Below are 19337 nucleotides of genomic sequence, written 5' to 3'. Positions count from 1 at the left end.
TTATCACCCCTACTCTTACGATAAGTGCCATGGGATCTTTAATGACCTCAGAGAACCAGGACACCCATTTAACGTCCCATCCGAAAGTCGGCACCCTGCACAGGGCAGTGTCCCCAATCACTGCCCAGGGGCATTGGGATATTTTTTTAGACCAGAGGAAAGAGTGCCTCCTACTGGCCCTCCAACACCACTTCCAGCAGCATCTGGTCTCCCATCCAGGGACTGACCAGGACCAAACCTGCTTAACTTCAGAAGCAAGCCAGCATAGGTTTGCAGGGTGGTATGCTGCTGCTTTGCATGGAATACCAAACAAACATACACATGCAACATGTTCTTTCCAGGCATGGTTTATTGAAAACACACCAAATGTATACTCTACAAATCTGTATTTTTTTCTGTTATTTAAACAAGCATAACACTTGCCTCTGGGTATTAGTAAAATTAACATAATACATTGTCACTGTGGCATCGCTCTGATAGCTACGAAAGCAATAACAACTTACTCTATGAAATCAAACCATTTTTTTTGTCTCCATCTTTTGAAAGTTTATAATGTAATACAAGGCAAATATCCACCAACAGTCTAGACTACACTGAGGACAGAGTGGGTGAATGTGTGAGTGTGTGAAATTAGGGGGAAGGGAGAGATGGATAGGGAGCCTGACAAAGAAGAGAAAAGGAAAGAGGTAAACAGAGAAAGGGATGAGGGTGGAGGACGGTGGGAGGATAAAGCATGATATAAAACACATTTTCTTCATCTACCATGGAAAAGGTTAAGGCACATGATAGTTACAAACACATTTGCTACTGATACAGTTACTTTATTTTTGAAGAGTTTGAATCAGTGATATCTACACAGGTAGGTCTTGCCCCTTTGATTCAATTTCTGCCCCATTTTCTTGCATTTCTTTCACAGCATCTTATTTAGTAAATGTACAATTAGATGAACATCCACAAACAAACTCCTGGACTACTTTCATATGTATATAAATACAACGCCAGGTCCTTTGGTTGTGTACTGCAAATTGCAGTCAGGAATAGACAGTCAGAGATGAATAATCCAATGAAAAGCACATAGTTCTGAGGACATATGTCGACATGGAGAACGTTTACATTATTACGTTACTTTTCTCTGAAATCAAAAGTTAATACATGTACTTTTTAATCTTTATTTGATCACATAAGTCTTTGTAAACACCGTGTAAAATATGCAAGCTTTATAAATCACATCACAAAGAAACTGACGCAGGCACATGCCATTCGCCTGTAGCCGACGCATGAGTTGAGCTGTTCTGTAGTGGAGGTCCCCCTCACTAGTCCCAGAATTGGGAGAGAGAAGGTTCATAGTGCACTTGGAGATGGAGAAAGACGAATCACAACACCACTACTAAATCTTTACCCACGTGCAGTTTAGCTCGTCTTTTGTCCCTTTAAAAGACAACGGCGTAATCTTCTACTACATTTCAACTGCCTCTAGAGAACAAAAAATATAATAAATCAGACTTTGTATACTTTGTACAATGTGATGCAAATCCTGCCTTGAACCACACGAAACTGCTCTCCTCTCTTCTCTCCAGATGTGAATTACTTGAATATCCAATTCCACCACCAAAACTGGCACTTAAAGAATATATAAACATCTGTACATTTGCTCATGCTTGTTTCAAATAGTTCTTTAAAGATGCATTGGCAAAATCAAAGCATGTTTTTAGGTTATCAGCGACTATATAATTGCAGTGTGAAATGAAATGGAATTCTAGCACTGCTGTCTATCCCTGCTGCTGCATCCACCCATCCTTCTCTTGAGTGACCCCTGCTGAACTATCCACTTCCCCTCTCTTTCTCCCCCTCCCTAATCTCCGACAAAGATTTGGAGACCAGGTCATCAGTCCATCACACTTTTACAAAGAAAGCTGAAGATTAAAGGTCTTCTTTTTTCAATCTTAACCGTACAAAATATAAATATGTAATTAACATGACTCTGCAGATTTGATACACACCTAAATGATGTAGTTATTTCTGTTTACAAACATGGTGATCCTTTATCCAATGAATGTGCTTCCGAAACGACCTGTTATGAGTACACAATTAACTTTGTCTTGTTTTTTTGCTTTTTTTTGACCCTAATATACATTTATAAAACCAACAAAAATATAAAACGCTTTTAGGTTCTACCCTTTGACAACAGGAGCATGTACACTGAATAAAAACATAAACACAACATGTAAAGTGCTGGTCCATGTCTCATGAGTTAAAATAAAAGATCCCAGAAACATTCCATAGGCACAAAAATATGATTTCTCTCAAATGTTTTGCAAAAATGTGTTTACATCCCTGTAAGTGAGCAGTTTATCCTTTGTCAAGATAATCCATCCACCTTACAGATGTAGCATATCGAGAAGCTGATTAAACAGCATGATCCTTACACAAGTGCACCTTGTGCTGGGGACAATAAAAGGCCACTCTAAAATGTGCAATTTTGTCACACAATGCCACAGATGTCTTTAGTTTTTAGGGAGCATACACAATTGGCATGCTGGCAGGAATGTCCACCAGAGCTGTTTCCAGATAATGTTAATTTCTCTACCATAAGCCGCCAATGTAGTTTTAGAGAATTTGGCAGTATGTTCGGCCTCACAACCACAGACCACGTGTAACCACCCCAGCCCAGGACCTCCACATCCAGCTTCTTCAGAAGGGGGAGGTATTTATGTCTGTAATAAAGCACGTTTGTGGGCTAAAACTCATTCTGATTGACTGGGCCTGGCTTGACAGTGGGTGGACCTGGCTCCAAAGGGGTGAGCCTATGTCCTCCCAGGCCCACCCATGGCTGCACCCCTGCCCAGTCATGTGAAATCCATAGATTAGGGCCCAATGAATTTATTTAAATGGACCGATTTCCATATCTGAACTGTAACAGCAACATCTTTGAAATTGTTTATATTTTTGTTCAGTGTACTTGACATAATCCTCTTCCTTCCTTCATAAACACAATCCATTTATAAACAAAATGTCTTATATCCTATTCAACGTTATTACATATCAATGGCAAACAGCAACCAACCGAGTAAATCATATACCTTCAGCAAACAACCACGACTGTATCGATTCCGAAAATATATTTTCATTTTGTTTTACTCAACAGCTATAAGTAACCCAACCAAATGTACATGTCATTTCACTTCCCTAACTCCAATCAACACTTGCAGGTGTGTGAAATTCTTGTGGGTTTATGAACTGAATCAGCACCCAGTCAATGATCCCAGTGCACTTAAAGAAACACAGTGAACCATTGTATGACAAATGTGTTTGAGAGCCTTCGCGTGTGAAAAGCGCATGTGTGGAGTCTGCTACAGCTCCTTTAAGCGACGCTCAAGCATCAAGTCCCCAACTTAAAACCACACCAACATTCATCTGCCATCTACCACACCAGACCACACTTCTTCAAACTAAAATGAAAAAGACAGACCAGCAAAAGAAAAACAATATTACAAACAAATACAATTTACAGTGCCTCGAGAAAAGAAGAACAAAAATGGAAACAAAAAGCTAAATTGTTACATGGAAATAAACAATTGGAAGCAAACTTCATTTTGACATGAAAATTAAATAGTTCAATGTTCTCTTTCCCCTTTCCCTCCACCTTTGCAAGCAGTAGAACAAACAAACATAACGTTCTCTCCTGCCTCACACCACCACCAGCCATCCTTAGAGTAACAGTAAAGACAGCGCTTTAGAACACTTGCATCCCGAGGAGGATAACTGCCTCCATTCTTCCATCCTGACACTAGAGCTGCTCCAGTCAGTCCTCATGTTCGTGTACACTATGTTTGTCCATCCAGTGGGAATGTAGATATGAGTAGTAGTAGAAGTAGTCATTTTTTGATTTTCTGTTCTATACATTTCATTTGCTGATTCAAAAAGCATGAAACATTGGCTGATGGATGATCATTTGTTGTTGTTTTGTTTCTCTCTCTTTCATTTACAAAGTCTATCTGCTGACGAGTCAACATCAAAATAAGCTCCATGTGTTATGGCAGTGATGACGTGGGAAATCCTCATCTAGTTGAGATGTTGCGCTGTTGTTATTTAAGCCTAGAACACAGGGGGAAAAAAAACAGAGCGAGAGGGGGACACTGGTGATTATGTCAGATCTGAACTCCTATGTAGAGCAGGGGACGCGTCCCAAAAAGGCACCCTACTTAAGCGCACTACTTTTGATCAAAGCCAAAAATGGGCCCTGGTCAATAATAGGGCACTTATAAAAGGAATAGGGTGCCATGGGACGCAGGCCAGGTTTTATAAGCAGTTGAATAATCAAGCTTTTACAGTAAGTCAGAGGGCAGAGTGACCAAGTGGTATTACAGTAACTCAAAATCACAATACTAAAATACATAAATCAATATTCCTACATGCTTGAGATGTCAAATCCAATGTAAAATGGAGACAAAAGACTGCGAGAGAGATGTTTGGATGACATGTTTGAATGGCAGCTAGAAAAAGACAGCTTGGTTAACACACAAATGAAGTGTTGACAAGCTGAATGCACCGACCTGTCTGTTTAAACTGCCTGCACACAGCTCTGACACCCATGCATACCCCACAATACACGCCACCAGAGGTCTCTTCACCATCCACACAACACTCTACACACATGTACATTGTAATATTGTTGTATTGTGGTATTATACATTTTGTATTGTAGATATGTAGTGGTTAATAATGTTATATGATGTACTGTTTTATATTTTGTTTTATGTGTGATGTAAGTGCCTTAATGTGTTTGGACCCCAGGAAGAGAAGCTGCTGCCTTGGAAGCAGCAAACGGGGATCCCTAACAAATTCAAGAGTGAAGAAGGCCTTTCGTATGATTATCCTGTCTTACATGATAGACTTAATGTCCATGTCAACAATAAAAATATCATTGTTAGATTAGATATGTTTTTTTGTTCATTAGCATTGACTTGACAAGATCATGTGATGATCAAAATATTTTTAAAAGCCGTATTAAATAATCAATTGTGTGCCGATAATCATTTTGCTTTTCAGACATGGAGTCAATCAAAGCTGTATAGCTGATCCCGTACACTTCACCTAGGAGGATGAGAGCGATGGGAGAGCAACGCGAGAATATTGAGACTAACAGCAATGAAGACAGACACGGCCCTTTAACTCTAAAGAGCTGTTGCTGATCAGCCACCTACCACAGCTTCTCACCCACCTACCACAGCTTCTCACCCACAGCAGAAACACTCAGCGATGGGACAGGAGGACAGATATGAGTGAGTGATGAGAGGATCCTGTACAATGAGCTGTAACGAAGCGAACCCAGAGCAGCTAGCCTAGCACACACAGTCATACAGCCAAGCCAGAGAACATCGGAGTAGCTAGCCAAGGCTAGCCTGGCCAAGCACAGACAGACCGGCTCCTCTGGCTTGGCTATGTTCATCCAGGTATCCATTATTTATCTGGAGGAGCTCTCTGTCCCAGAGAACAGTGTGCGTCATGACCGTAGATGGGGAGAAGGATACACCGTGTTCATCCTCAAAGCTATTCCTTAGAGCGGAGCGTGTGTGATCCACGTAAGGTCAAGAGATGTTCCCTTTCATCATTTAGAACAAACCTCATGTCATGTGAATTAGTCAAGGGAAACGGTTCATATTTCAACAGATGGATGTGCATCAAACAGGTACTTCAAAATTGTGAAAATGAGGTTTGGTGTCATAAGCCAACTACTCTGGGTCAACCATAAACAAACATACAAACCAGCACTGAAGTGTGTGAGGGCTAAAACAGAAAGGTGGTGGAGCAAACAAAAAGGAGACAAACAATCCAGAAAGTGGAAAACAAACATTTGTAAGACCTACCATGCATGCATTTAGACCCAGGAGTCAACAGGCTGAGGTTTAACGTCACAAGCATCCACCAGATTGACTGCAGGCCTGTTACTCCTGACATAGTGTTTCGTATTTGTCTCATTCTGCAGCAACGGGAGAAGGGGTTAACAGCAAATCAAAAAGGTCAATAAATATAGTCTTTACAGAGGAGTGGAATGCCAGGGTTAGTTCCTAAGCATAAAGGAAGCTTTTAGAGTCCGAAAAAAAGGCGATTAGAAACAAGAAACCAAATTACGCATGCAAACAGAGGGGGATAAAGCCGTTCAAACAGCAGTTGCATTTTGGGTATCAGCCTTCTGGAGGTGTAGAAAGCAGGGTAGAGCAGTTTTGATTATTTCTGTGCTTCAGTCAATTCAAAACAAGGGGGGTGGGGGCTGTAGGCATCAGAGAACATATCTGCCACCTCCAGTCCTGTCTGACAGCTAATTTGCTTCTGAAGGTTTTGCAGGACTTATAAAGCATACTGTATGTTGACAAGCATTTGTGTCTCCAGGCTGCATAGCTGGCAGTTACACACTAAGCACTTATTTATGTAATCGTCAGACCAAAAAACAGCTGCGGTCGGATAACCGTGTTAGTTGAAGTTCAGAGTTGGGAAAGTTACTTTCTAAATTGAATCCGTTAGTCACTAGTTACCGGTCCAAAATTGTAATCAGTACTGTAATTTTTGGATGACCCTTAAGAGGCATTAGAAGAAGACAAAAAGGATACATCAAACGCTTTTGGTGTGTCATCAGTGGTCGCGCTCAGGTGGAACAAACGTAAACTTTATCCAATGCTGAATTGAATGTCATTGAGAAAACAGAAAAGTGTAAAGTCTAAATTTAAAAGTAATCCAATAACTAATCATCTAGCTCAACTCCTTTCTTAGAAAGAGCCTGGCATGGGCATATGGGCAAGGGCACTAAGAGAGACGGGTTCAGGCTATCTTAACAGAAACGGAGCATCGCGACTTGTGTGCTTTAACAGCCTGATCCACTAGTCAGTGTAGCTGTAGATGGGTCGTAACGGGTGGGTCTAGACCAGAAGTACCTTCAATGGCTCCCGTTCTGTCAGGTCCACTGACCCGTCTCCACTACTCTTGTACTTGCAGTCCTTGTCTCTCTGGTCGATGGTGGAGTAGCCATCTAATATGAGAGAGCGAGAGAGAAGATCATAGAAGGATGTTAAATGCTTGGATGGAAACTACAGTAGCCTAGCTGCATGTAGCCTTCCGGGACTGGAGTGGCACACATCTGACGTAGAGGAAGAACTCATTAGTTAGAAAGGAAACAAGACAATTGTTTGCATTTTCATTGAAAAGAGGAGCACCGAGGAGAACATTTCAAATCAGAAAATTGCCCACACTTCCTGTTGCCATCTGTTCTACTGAATTAATGCCCATCCTTATACCAACATCTTGTTAAGAGAGGGGTCTTGCATACAGCATCATAAGTAAAACAGTACTGCACTGTCTACCGTTACAGCATCCTAACAATTAATAACATTGTTCATTCCAAATACTGCAAAAAATGTACCCTACAAACTTTTTTAGAATTTCCATTTTGGCATTTGTGTTGTTGGGGGATCGTGAACTGTCAGTCGTCCCTAGAGATCAGAACATTCCGTCTGGGACTACTAGCGTTCGTCGGCGGCGATTGAGGTCATGCAAACTCGGTCTTACCTGGACCAAGCTCGTCCATAGGTATCATATCACCACTTCCATTTTTCTTGGTGCCTGAAAAGCATTTATACGCCGTTTTTATCATGAGCACCACACATACAATTAGTTTGATTCACGAGCCAATGTTGCTTTCAGGCCAATGGTCCTCAGTCACTGTCTGCTGATACACTTAACCAGTAACGCAGGCAGGCTGAGAATGGGTGTGAATGACAACCGCACTTCATGTGTATATGCATGGTTGCAAAAAAAGGTCACAAGGCCAGAAACAAGACGACAAAAGTGATGTCATGCCCTCGACTCCCCTGTCAATGAGATGTTTTGTTTATTAGACTGCTACAGTACCTCCCTTCATGTCAGGGTTGGGCAATCATTTTGGCTCGAGGGTCACGTCGGGATTTCAGATTCAGGCCAGAAAAATGACAGCTCTTTGAAAACCTATAGGTCCATTATAATTCCTTCATAGTTTTGATCTACCTTTAGATGTTCAAAAATATATATTTTTCCTTTGGGCCGGCTTGACACCCAACTTCATATCCTACTCTACATGCTTGGATTTGCATTGGGAACACACTATTGGATTAGAAAAATCTACCCATGATGCATCATTCTCCAGACCACACCATCCCAATTGTACTGACTATAGCACATGAAGGTCACCAAACAACGCAGCAGAACAATGAGGGCAAAAGGTTTCAAACACAGCGCCCCTAAAGTGCGTATTATGGCTATGAGTGAGAACACACAAAACAAAGTCCAGATCGAGCCATCCTCCACAACACACATTCTAATCAAGACGTCTGATGCAGACACCAGCGGTTTCCTCCATAGATTCAGAGCAGTTATATCTATGGTTTCCTCACTCAGTTCACCACAGTAGGCCAGGCCCGGAGGATCCCCAGTCTCGCCTGCCGTCACAGACTGACCTTGGTTCTTCTCCATCAGGGGCAGGGTAGTGTCGTCGTAGCCTGGTTTGCCGTTCTTGGCTGCTTTAGGGGCGCCGCTTGCTGTAGACTGAGAGGGAGAGAATAAGGACACATGAGTGTACTTATTGTGGGTGTGTGAATGTGTGTGTGTGCATGTGCGCGCATGCACGTTCTGCCGTGTACCTGGAAGTGGCTCTTATTCCATCCTTCCTTGGTCAGGGCGTTCCTCAGGTCCTTGTAGCTCCACACCGTCTGCAACACGTGGGAGGCAGCCTTGTTCTCACGTGGTGATTGGCTGAGCGAGACAGGGGGAAAAGCAGGGTTGCAGTCATAAGTGCAGACCATAGCAACATATTTAGCAGTGGAAAACGTTTTTGCAACAAAAACGTGTTTATTGGACAAGCTCCGGTAGTCTAGTGAATACAACCCAGAACGTTGGACCCAACCAATGCCAGCAGCTAGTGGAGGCGGGAGCCGAATGCAATCAATCTCACATTCAAAGCCATCATCCATCTATACCCACTGATGGCCCCAGGAGCTTTCTTTTAATTCACACCCCAATGGCCGCACACATTTCCTTTCATTCAATTAATTAAGTACTCCTTAGCCCTTAGTGGTAATTACATGGAGGGGGGGTGGGGGGGGTTCTCCATCACTTCAAAGTCAATCTCATGGGTGTAGGGAAAACACATTTATTTGGTATTGTTGGAGACTATTTGACTTGAGCCCGTTTTAGTCCATTTATAATTGTATAATTAGCCTAGCAGCAGTAATTCTCATGTTATTGGTTAGATGTACTAATCTAACGTGCATTGTATTTTGGCAGAGGGAAAGTACAAAGGGGGCGTGTCTCAGAGGCCAGAATGTTCCCACTTGGGATGAAGAGGAGCCATGTGTCTGGAGTACCAGCTGATAGACCATCATGACTGGTCTATAACACCGGCTTACATCTTCACTTTTATATCACTACATACTTTGTATCACTTTGATATATTCTTAACGATTGAATGTTAGTGTTAGGTTTAAGCTTTTTGCAAGTGAAGTGTAATTATTTAGTGGACTGCAGTAAGACAATTAGGAATGTGTACTCCCAATAACTCAAGGCCTCTCCTGACCGATAAGAAGCCCTGTTAAAGGCCTGGAGGGGCACAACGTTTCCTCTAACATGAGGAACAGACTCAGTTCCTGCTCAGCAACAGAGTGATTGTTTATCCTAGATATAGGAAGTAAACATATGTGTGCTTGTGTGACCTGTATGGTGTGCTATGTTAAAATCCCCATTGGAAACTAATCTTAATTAAATCATCAATAGGTTGTAGAATGAGACATTATCAAAAGAGACATTATCGTCTCCCGCTGACTTGATCAAGAAGATCCGATCAGTCAAAGGAAAATGAGGACAGTGATATGAAATGAAGTCATTCAAGCATCTCTTGAATTCCTATTCATAGTACTTAGTATTCCGGTGAAGTGCACTATAGTAGGTTTCCTGGAAACCAGACACTACACGATACGGGCTTATCTATTCAATCTAAGTAATGTTCTACAGATCGAAATGATATGACAAGGAATCCAGCTTATAGCACTTTATATTATTACAAAGGCCATTAACGCCCATCCTAGAGGACGTGAAAAGGCGCGCGGGTCATTACATTGTATATGGCCAGCAGCAGACAATCCTGGTTCTTGAGTGATTGCAGGATACACTGTATATCATGGATATTATTAATTGCATTTGATGTCAAAATAATTTAAAAGTATGGACACTTCTCTCATGGGGAGGGAGGCCTGTGGCGCATGTAGTCATTAATGTACATTCTGTACTTGCAAACGGGTTTAGTATAGCACATGTGAAAACCATTCAATTGTTAAGCTGCCTTATGCTCTGTTGTACTGCACTATGTTGTAAATCAAATCTCAATCAAAGTTCATTGGTTGTGTACACCTGCAAATCTGTGTACGCAACCAATCAACTTTGATTTTATTAGCAGGTGCAGTGAAATGCTTATGTTACTAGCGCCAACAGTGCAGTAGAATGTCTAGCAAATACAACACAAACACACAAATAATACAAATAAAAAAAACAAGAAGTCAAGAAATGTTTGGTATTGGTCTGTACTGTTCCATCATCCTACCTTGTCTTGTTGATGGCCACCAGTTTCTCGATGGCCTGGGCCTGGATGAGGGAGCGTGCGTTCTCAGAGCTGTCCGTCACGATCTCGTGGATGGTGTTGAGGATGGCCACCACCGTGTCTTCCTCCAGGTTCTTGGCTGGCCGCTGCTGACCACTGGGCAGGTTACTCACCAGGTCCCTCATGGCATAGCTCCCTACAGGGCAGAGGTCAAAAGGCAGGGTGCCAAGGGCATTGTACAAAATGTTCGATATCAAGCAATTCAAATTTGGACTAATCTACAATCATTCTTATCTACAGTAAGTAGTTTACACATTCCTATTCAGCAAAAGACATATACAGGTTCAACAATCATATTCTTATCCTCATTAACAGCTATCTCAACGTATTCCGAAGTGTTTTATCCCAATCTTGTTCTGTTTGCCCTACAGAGAGGCCTTGTGTTGACCATGTGTGGTCAGGTTATGTGGTCAGTGATCGTACCGATCAGGTCTTTGTTGCGGCGGTCGATGGAGAGGTTACGCAGGGCGATGGCCACGGCTCGGACCACCTTGTCAGCATCAGAACGCAGCAGCTCCACCAGGATGGGAAGACCCTTCTCCTTCCTCACAGTGGCTCGTATGTAGTTGGACCACTAGGGACAGACAGAGAGGGAACATGCAGATTGTGTATAGGCTCGTCTCCCATATGAATCTTCTCCTTGTGTCAGACAGGGTTCAAGTGACTTTTCTATTTAAACATTTTCTCCGTGTATATGTATATATACACAATTTTACTGCTCGAGGGATGTAATTACTGTTTGGATAAACTTATTTAGTATAATTTTTTGTACTCTTTATGCGATACGCAATGCAGAGGACGCCGGAAAAAGAACTATCATTGAATTACTCTACAGTGAATTATTGTAATGTTCGTTTATGTGTCAATTAATCCCATAAGGGATGGGTTGCCAATTGACGATTTGACTCGAAAATAAAATGTCCTTCATTCATTCATGCTGGCTATGGATAACCATAGAGAGAATAATATCAGCCAATACAGACACACACACTTACACATAGCAACACACGTGCACCCGCTTGCCCGCCCGCCCCCCCACAGACTCAATTATTGTACAGTAGCACAGCCAACAGTGGATTTCTGGATTTGACCGCTTTTGGTTGTTGTCTCTGATTAAACACACATTTTCCTCTCTCTTTTCCTGTAACACAACACATTAAGTTTGACATGAAAGAGCTCCTTTGCTGAACACCGTTATCCCCCAGAGATGTAATTAAACTGGCGCAACACCAGACCACTGGGTGGCAGTAGTAAACCTAGAAAACAGACAGCACCGAGTCAAACAGCTCGGGAGCAGCAGGGAGAAAGGGACGAAGAGAGGATTTAAAACAAAAGAAAAGCTTTGAGATATCCTCATAGGGAGCAGGGACAAGTAATGTCCATCTCCTCCATGCCAGAGGCTTGACGTGTTAGCAGCTGCCCTAGAGCTTGGACAGGCGATCAGCCTCCTCAGCTCAAACTGAATGGAAAACCATGGAGGGAGGGATGGAATCTGTCTCTATATATACTACAACGACAACAAAATCACCAGTGCAGAACAGTGATAAAAAACAGAGCAAAAAGGAAAACGGGGACAGGTTATACAGGGCGTAGATGTAATGTAGCCTACACATGTTATACATGTTAAACACACGGTACAGGTTATGTGTAAGTGTTGTTGTTTTTTAAATGAACAAAGAGATCCAAATCGATCTAACATCTTGTCTGTTGTGTTTTTCCAACTGGAGCCTAGTGATGCATGCCGTGGCAACGGATATGTTTACAGCGTGACACATAATGTGTTAAAAACTGAATCACGATGGCGCTAGCATGCCAGAGTTCTCTAGGCCTAACATAGCCACTGTATTGACTATGAACATTCCATTCCTGAAGGGAAGTGCATGAATAGCCTCCGTACTTTACACTAGTGATGGTAAAAGAATGCCCCTGAGCTGGACGGGAGATCACACTCTTATTACTCACTACAGTAACCTAACAGAGGGTGTTTGGTAATGACACTGCAGAGCTCCATTCGGGGTAACTGGTCCTTCCTATTGAGGTTCAGAGACCTTATTCCCCTTAATTACAATGTGTGTGTGTTGTATGTGTGAGACTCACGGTCCACTGTCCGGCACTGAGGTTCTGCAGGGCCCCTGCTGCAGCCTCCAGAGTGTTGTAGTTCTGGCTCTCAGTGAGCAGAGACAGGTACAGCCTCACTACCTCTGGCTGGTACAGCAGCTCAAAACCTGCAGGGACACACAGAGAGACAGAGAGAGACAGAGAGACAGAGAGAGAGCGAGAGAGAGAGACAGAGACAGAGAGAGCGAGACATGGAAGTTAGACACAGAGCCACACAGGGTACAGTAGCCACACAGGGAGGCAGAGAAGCAACAGAGACCGATTATTAAACAACTGAAATAAACAGAGACAGGCAATGTAGCTTAGCAACAGAGACAGGCAATCAGAGTCTGTGAAAACTGCTCAGATAATACTGAGATCTCTAATTCAAGTCTCTCCTCGCACGAGTCTGGCGGGCAAGACTATTAGGTGTCTGTCAAATTATGGGAATTATTATTACCACTCTCTCGCTCACTCTAGTAAATCGCATTAACGGGAACGTGATAAGACAGGACAAACAAGGGTGCCAAGTCTACCCAAGCTATTGTTACCACTGGGTAGAAAACTGACATACGTTTGCTAACAACTTAAACATGGCAGTCATTATTCCATAACTACAAGGGAACAACAAGTGTAATTACATACGGATACTACTCGTGATACTACACAGTATTACTAATACTACTGGTAGTTAGTCTGGTGTAAGTGTGACCGACTCTTAATAGGTACAGTAGCTCAGTCACAGATAACAGTCAGCAGCCACTCACAGAATCAGTGCTTTTCTATAATAATAGAGCCATCGGCTTAATTGCCACTTTGTCGCTCTCAAAGTACAAATCTCTGCTGTAATCAATGACCTCAGTCACAAAACTCTGCCCTGATTTTATTGAGTGGAGGGCGTGAGCCGGGCTGTGGCGGTCACCAACATTTGTCAGTCTGTGATAGTCAAGCAAATAACTGTCGGTCTCAAGATAATTGACCGTCAATTAACATAAACACATTTAGTGTCTCCTGCCTTCCCACACATAACCTACAAGCCATTTTAAAAATAATAAATAATAATAAATCCATGTAATATAGCCTACACCTTCACAATAAATCCATTATTTATTTTAGACATGCTTGGTCCTGATGGGGCTATGCCAAATGGCTGTGGGCTTCACTAGTTCATTTAGTAGACACGATTAGAATTCCATGGGATTATTTTATAGTGTGAAGAATACAATTTAACAAATCTGAATCAAATATAAATATTTTCTCCAAACGATTTGGGGGAGTGCGCACCTGCGGCTATTCTGTGTTGTGGTTAAAGAGTTCATTTAGAATTAATAATGTGACTTTAGTTGTTCTACAAACATTGGGCTATATGTTTTGATTTTTAATACATTGTAAGGCTGCATGAGACTAATGATGATTTGAAAAACGTCGCTTGAAAGGCATGAGCTCTGCTTTGTTTATTGCGCAGGCTGTACAGTTTCTCATTCACAGTTTCTCATTCACAATTTGACCAGCACTTGATAATGCCTCGAGTTTCACGGCGGCATTCCCTTTGTGGACGTAACGCACCCTAAAAAAAGCGTCTCACACTCACATGGCTCTCCGTCACGTAATCAGGTCTTTTTCACAGGCTACAAGTGAAGACAGACATCAGGGACGAAACTGTGCACACCCTTATCCAATTCCGATGTTCATATTGAAGATATTGGAAGCTGTCCATATTTACTTTGTCAGACAACAAGACAAGCACTAACCTATGTCAATCTACTATCCCCCATAGTACAAAAGTTGACCTATTGGTCAGCTTGTCCTTCTGTGTGAGAAATAAATATTCCAAACATAGTCTGTGGGATACGATAGATTCCAAATGAATACAACCACTAGCATCAAAAAACCTTTTTTTATGCAACGTGCCTGACGCAACAGATCAGAACGTTTAGATTAATGTTGATAAACTGTAAGGCTATTTCTTCACATTATAAGCGTAGCAATGTGCACATGATAGTAGGCTAATAAGCGCAAATGTTCCAAAAGGGCAATCAATTCGCGGGAAAACCCCATTCTCAAAAGTGACCACCAATGCAATTATGCATGTAATGCTTTTATTATAAAAGGCGCATTTTTATGGTGAAAATGATCTTCCCCAAACTTGAAACTCACGCGCTGCGTATGCCAGTTAGGCTCTACACCCCTTATAAAGCAGATTAATGTGCTTAATTTTAAGAACTTATTTGGCCACTTTGGACTAGGCTACATGAGGTGTGCGACTGATTCGAACAAGTCACAAAAAGGCCTTGTTTCTTATGCTGGGCATCATTCACAAGTGATAATATATAATTCACAAGTGATAGTATATAATTCACAAGTGATAATATATAATTCACAAGTGATAATATATAATTCACAAGTGATAGTATATAATTCACAAGTGATAATATATAATTCACAAGTGATAGTATATAATTCACAAGTGATAGTATATAATTCACAAGTGATAGGCTAATATTGTCACCCATCAGACTACAGTTTGGTAATACGGTCACCGCAACAGCCCTAGGCGTGAGTTCCTCTTCGGTTGTGACATTTCAAACAGACCTCAGCAATGGCAGCTGATAGCAAGGTAAAGCGGAGCTTGCTGACATGGTCAGATCACTATGACTACAGATTATAGTTTTCGACTGTGTTTACACAGTTTAGGATCACTTAAACTAGAAAAAGGGTAGAGCAAATGTCATTGTTTGTAATGATGTGAATACTGCCACTCATAACCTGGTACTTCTCTCATTTAGACTAATTTGCACACAAATAAATAATCTGTTGCCACAGACAAAGATTCAGTCGATTTTACAAGACATTGATTTTTTACAACAAATCATCACTCGCACCAGGACCATAAATACATTAGGATTGTGAATCATGAGGTAAGTAGATATTGATTTCACATATACAACAAAATCGAGTATCTGAGAGCAAAGTTTCTCTGTCTATTTAACACAGTCAGTAAATGGTTAGCTTGGCTGTGATGGTGTAATTACATTATCAGCTATCAGATGTCTGAGGCTGGTCAGAAAGAGGCAGAGTGTATATCGAACCCCTTTCTCCTTTTCCACTGCCAAGGTCACCACAGGCTGTTTGACATCCCAGGGGAGGATCACTTCTCATACTGTAATACATCCACACAAACAGCCAGTCGCTACGGAAGACAGCTTGGCTTGGCTCTATGGACTCAAAACCAAGTACTTCAACTTTATCAAAATACATTTGTATTCACATTCTCACAAACTGACAGTCAAGGCCTTCTGCACTTTAACGTCTGATGGTTCTGAAAAGACTGCCTTTCCTTCAGTGTTTTCGGAATAATAGTGTCAGTCAGAACGCACACATTTTAGTAGCTTGTTGGTAGTTGAACTAAATTCAAAATGTTTTCAGCAGTTTTTTTTGCCATGTAGCAAATTACAGGAACTTGTTTTTGCAAAAACAAAGGAGAATATGGGTAAAAGTACGGAATAATTTCCTTTATCGGCATCAGAACTGCATAATTTTCACGAGAAACCTAGTTTGTGTTTTTAATAGGCAAGATTACAAATTCTCTTAAGACACGACCCCAAAGAGATCTGTTCTATCAATTTGCAGTCTGACATTTCAGATTTACATATGATTTTCACAAATTAATTAGGATGAAGTTAACTAAAGTTACTTTGAAGAAGTAGTTAAGTAAACAATATTTCTCTTAAGGTTGGCTTTAGTGTAATTTTTCCAATGTGATGTAATTTGTAGCAGAGTATCTTCCCTAGCACACACACACACACACTTATGTTATTTGAAGCAGTCCTTTCGAGAGGTATATTTTAAACCCATGAATTATGTGGGCAGGACCATATGAACACTTTATGATTGATACATCGTGGTTGGTGAGGCACTCCATACATTCTTTGGTCGAAATGAGAAGGCTGAAAGCCTAAGTAATAAACTGAACCAAAATATACGCATCAAAATATACGCATCAAAATATACGCATCAAAATAAACGCATCATGCAACAATTTCAAAGATTTTACTGAGTTACAGTACAGATCCTTGTGTCATGGGGCAGTTCAGTATCATGCTGAAACGTGATGGCAGTGGATGAATGGCACGACAATGGGCCTCAGGATCTCCTCACGGTATCACTGTACATTCAAATCGCACATCGATAAAATGTAATTGTGTTCGTTGTTCATAGCTTATGCCTGTCCATACCATAACCCTACCTCCACCATGGGGCACTCTGTTCACAACGTTGACATCAGTAAACCGCTCACGCACACGAAACACACATGGTTTTCCATCTGCCCAGTACAGTTGAAACCGGGATTTAACCGTTAAGTGTCCATCGTAGGTGAGCATGGTGAGGACGACAAACACGCAGATGAGCTTCCCTGACAAGGTTTCTGACAGTTCGTGCAGAAATTCTTCAGTTGTACAAAGCCACAGTTTCATCAGCTGTCCGGGTGGCTGGTCTCAGATGATCCCGCAGGTGAAGAAGCCGGATGTGGAGGTCCTGGGCTGACGTGGTCACACGTGGTCTGTGGTTGTGATGCCGGTTGGACGTACTGCCAAATTCTCTAAAACGTAGGCGGCTTACAGTGGAAATTCTCTGGCAACAGCTCTGATGGACATTACTGCAGTCAGAATTCCAATTGCACACTCCCTCAAAACTTCAGACATCTGTGGCATTGTTTTGTGTGACAAAACTGCACATTTTAGAATGGCCTTTTATTGTCCCCAGCACATGGTGCACCTGTGTAATGGTCATGCTGTTTAATCAGCTTCTTGACATGCCACACCTGTCAGGTAGTTAGATTATCTTCGCAGATGAGAAATGCTCACTAATAGGAATGTAAACAAAATTTGTGTACCAAATTTGAGAGAAATAAGCTTGTTGTGCGCGTATATAAAATTGCTGGGATCTTTGATTTCAGCTCATGAAACATAGGACCAACACTGTGCATGTTGCGTTTATATTTCTGTTCAGTGTAGAAAGTGGTGAAAGCCTTATAATTAATACAAGTACTGCTTGCTTCAATGGATGACGCTAAGAAGAATACTTGGATATCTGGAAGGGCCTTTTACCATCACCTTAATGAGGAAAAGAAGAACGATAAAGTCTAGAGTCAGACAACTTACTCCAAAGCCATGGAGAGGACACACGAGGGAGCAGAGCTCGGCTACATTCTACATTCTGGGCATGAGCAGACCTGTCTTCAGGAAATGTACAAACCTTAAATAACAATTTTCAAGTCTAAATCTGGGGTTCACACCCATAATTTTGAAGGAAGAGGAAATTGGGGATGTTGGTCCATTCATCCTGGGGTTGCCAGATCCAGAAAGTCCATAGAGCGGTTTCCGTTCAGAGCTCCTGTCCTCATCCCTCCAGAATATCCCTCCACAACCATGTAAACCAATTGTGGTGCGTGGAGAGAGGGTTGTCAGTCGTAACCAAAGAAAGATCTTTGTTTGTGTTGAGGATTCTAAGGAGCTCTGTGAGTCAGAGAGGCCACAGTATGTGAGTGATCAAAGAGAGGCCAGCTAAAGTGTGACTGACAACAAATGAGCTGCTTTCGTCTGAGGCTTAAACAGCATAACGCAGCTGGGCAGCAGAGTCAGTAAAACAGTAGAACAGAAACAGACAGAACAGCAATACGTTTCTCCATACGACTTCGCTTTTGTCAGACATTCAGTCAGTGCAGACTCTGCAAATTCAAGGCCATTTAATCAAGACTCACTGGCTTCACAGCAGGCAGATTATTTTCGCACCAAGTCTCAGCCCTGTTCAAACCTCCCAGTGCCAAGTTCACTTTAAATCCAAGACAGTGTTTTAATAACCAAGAATCTGTAAATAAACAATCGTGCATTTCCTCGTTCCCCGCTCTCGTGTAATTCCAGGTAGACAGTTATGAAATTGCTATTTCGGAGCCAAGGGCTCAGATAACGTGGCCAAGTACTGTTCCCTCAGAGACACATGAGAAAGGAGAGACATTCATAGGGCCTTTAAACTCATTCCTAGAGCTCTCGCTGGGATGTCCACATGTCCAGCCAATGAAGATGCGCTCCAAAGCTCGGCATCCATGTCCACCGTTGACATAGTAACTCTGTAAGGTTCATTTCTATGGTCTGCAGTGACATTTCAGTGGACATGCATAGCGGTTGGGGTTAGCCACAGAGATTCCCCATATCTTTTGTTTTTCTATGGTTTGCAGTGCGCCTTCATAGTTCACCTTCATGTCAGACTAGTTAGTAGGCTATAGAGCAGAGGTCGGCAACAGGGGGGTTGGGGGACTGTAAAATCACCAGGAATTCTGCTAGAAATGTGTTTGATTTAGGTCATCTGTTCCCAAGAGACATGTGATCATATCTCAATGTAATTGAAGGTATGAAATAATTGCCATTTTCAAATCATCTATTTTTCAGGGCTTAGTTGTGGTCAATTTGTAGCGATATAATTATGTTCCGGCCGCCCCCGACCATTCACTCTGACTGGAGTTGCCTACCCCTGCTGTAGGGTGACGCTGTACTAGTATAGCACAGCC

At 42.0% G+C, this 19337-nt stretch overlaps 1 protein-coding gene across 5 annotated transcripts in view; it reads right to left on the bottom strand.

The window, feature by feature from the left end:
• Window positions 1-331: 331 nt before the first annotated feature.
• LOC139411065 (splicing regulator ARVCF-like) overlaps window positions 332-19337 on the bottom strand; it is a 232947-nt gene continuing 213941 nt past the window's right edge. For 3 of the 5 annotated variants that reach the window (XM_071156881.1, XM_071156882.1, XM_071156880.1), the window contains 9 exons: window positions 12773-12900; window positions 11099-11249; window positions 10619-10811; window positions 8667-8778; window positions 8421-8571; window positions 7561-7614; window positions 6930-7024; window positions 5868-5980; window positions 332-4095 (listed from right to left, as the gene is read on the bottom strand). In XM_071156881.1, coding sequence (XP_071012982.1) covers window positions 5879-5980; window positions 6930-7024; window positions 7561-7614; window positions 8421-8571; window positions 8667-8778; window positions 10619-10811; window positions 11099-11249; window positions 12773-12900 — 986 coding nt within the window. In that variant the 3' untranslated portion in view covers window positions 332-4095; window positions 5868-5878. The remainder of the gene's footprint in view (window positions 4096-5867; window positions 5981-6929; window positions 7025-7560; window positions 7615-8420; window positions 8572-8666; window positions 8779-10618; window positions 10812-11098; window positions 11250-12772; window positions 12901-19337) is intronic. The other 2 variants (XM_071156879.1, XM_071156883.1) reach the window with 2 other exon arrangements.

The sequence above is a fragment of the Oncorhynchus clarkii genome, chromosome 6, assembly GCF_045791955.1.
Source record: "Oncorhynchus clarkii lewisi isolate Uvic-CL-2024 chromosome 6, UVic_Ocla_1.0, whole genome shotgun sequence".
In the NCBI taxonomy this organism is placed as follows: Eukaryota; Metazoa; Chordata; class Actinopteri; order Salmoniformes; family Salmonidae; genus Oncorhynchus; species Oncorhynchus clarkii.
The sequence above is the reverse complement of the archived record's forward strand: the minus strand, read 5'-3'. Positions and strand labels throughout refer to the sequence as shown.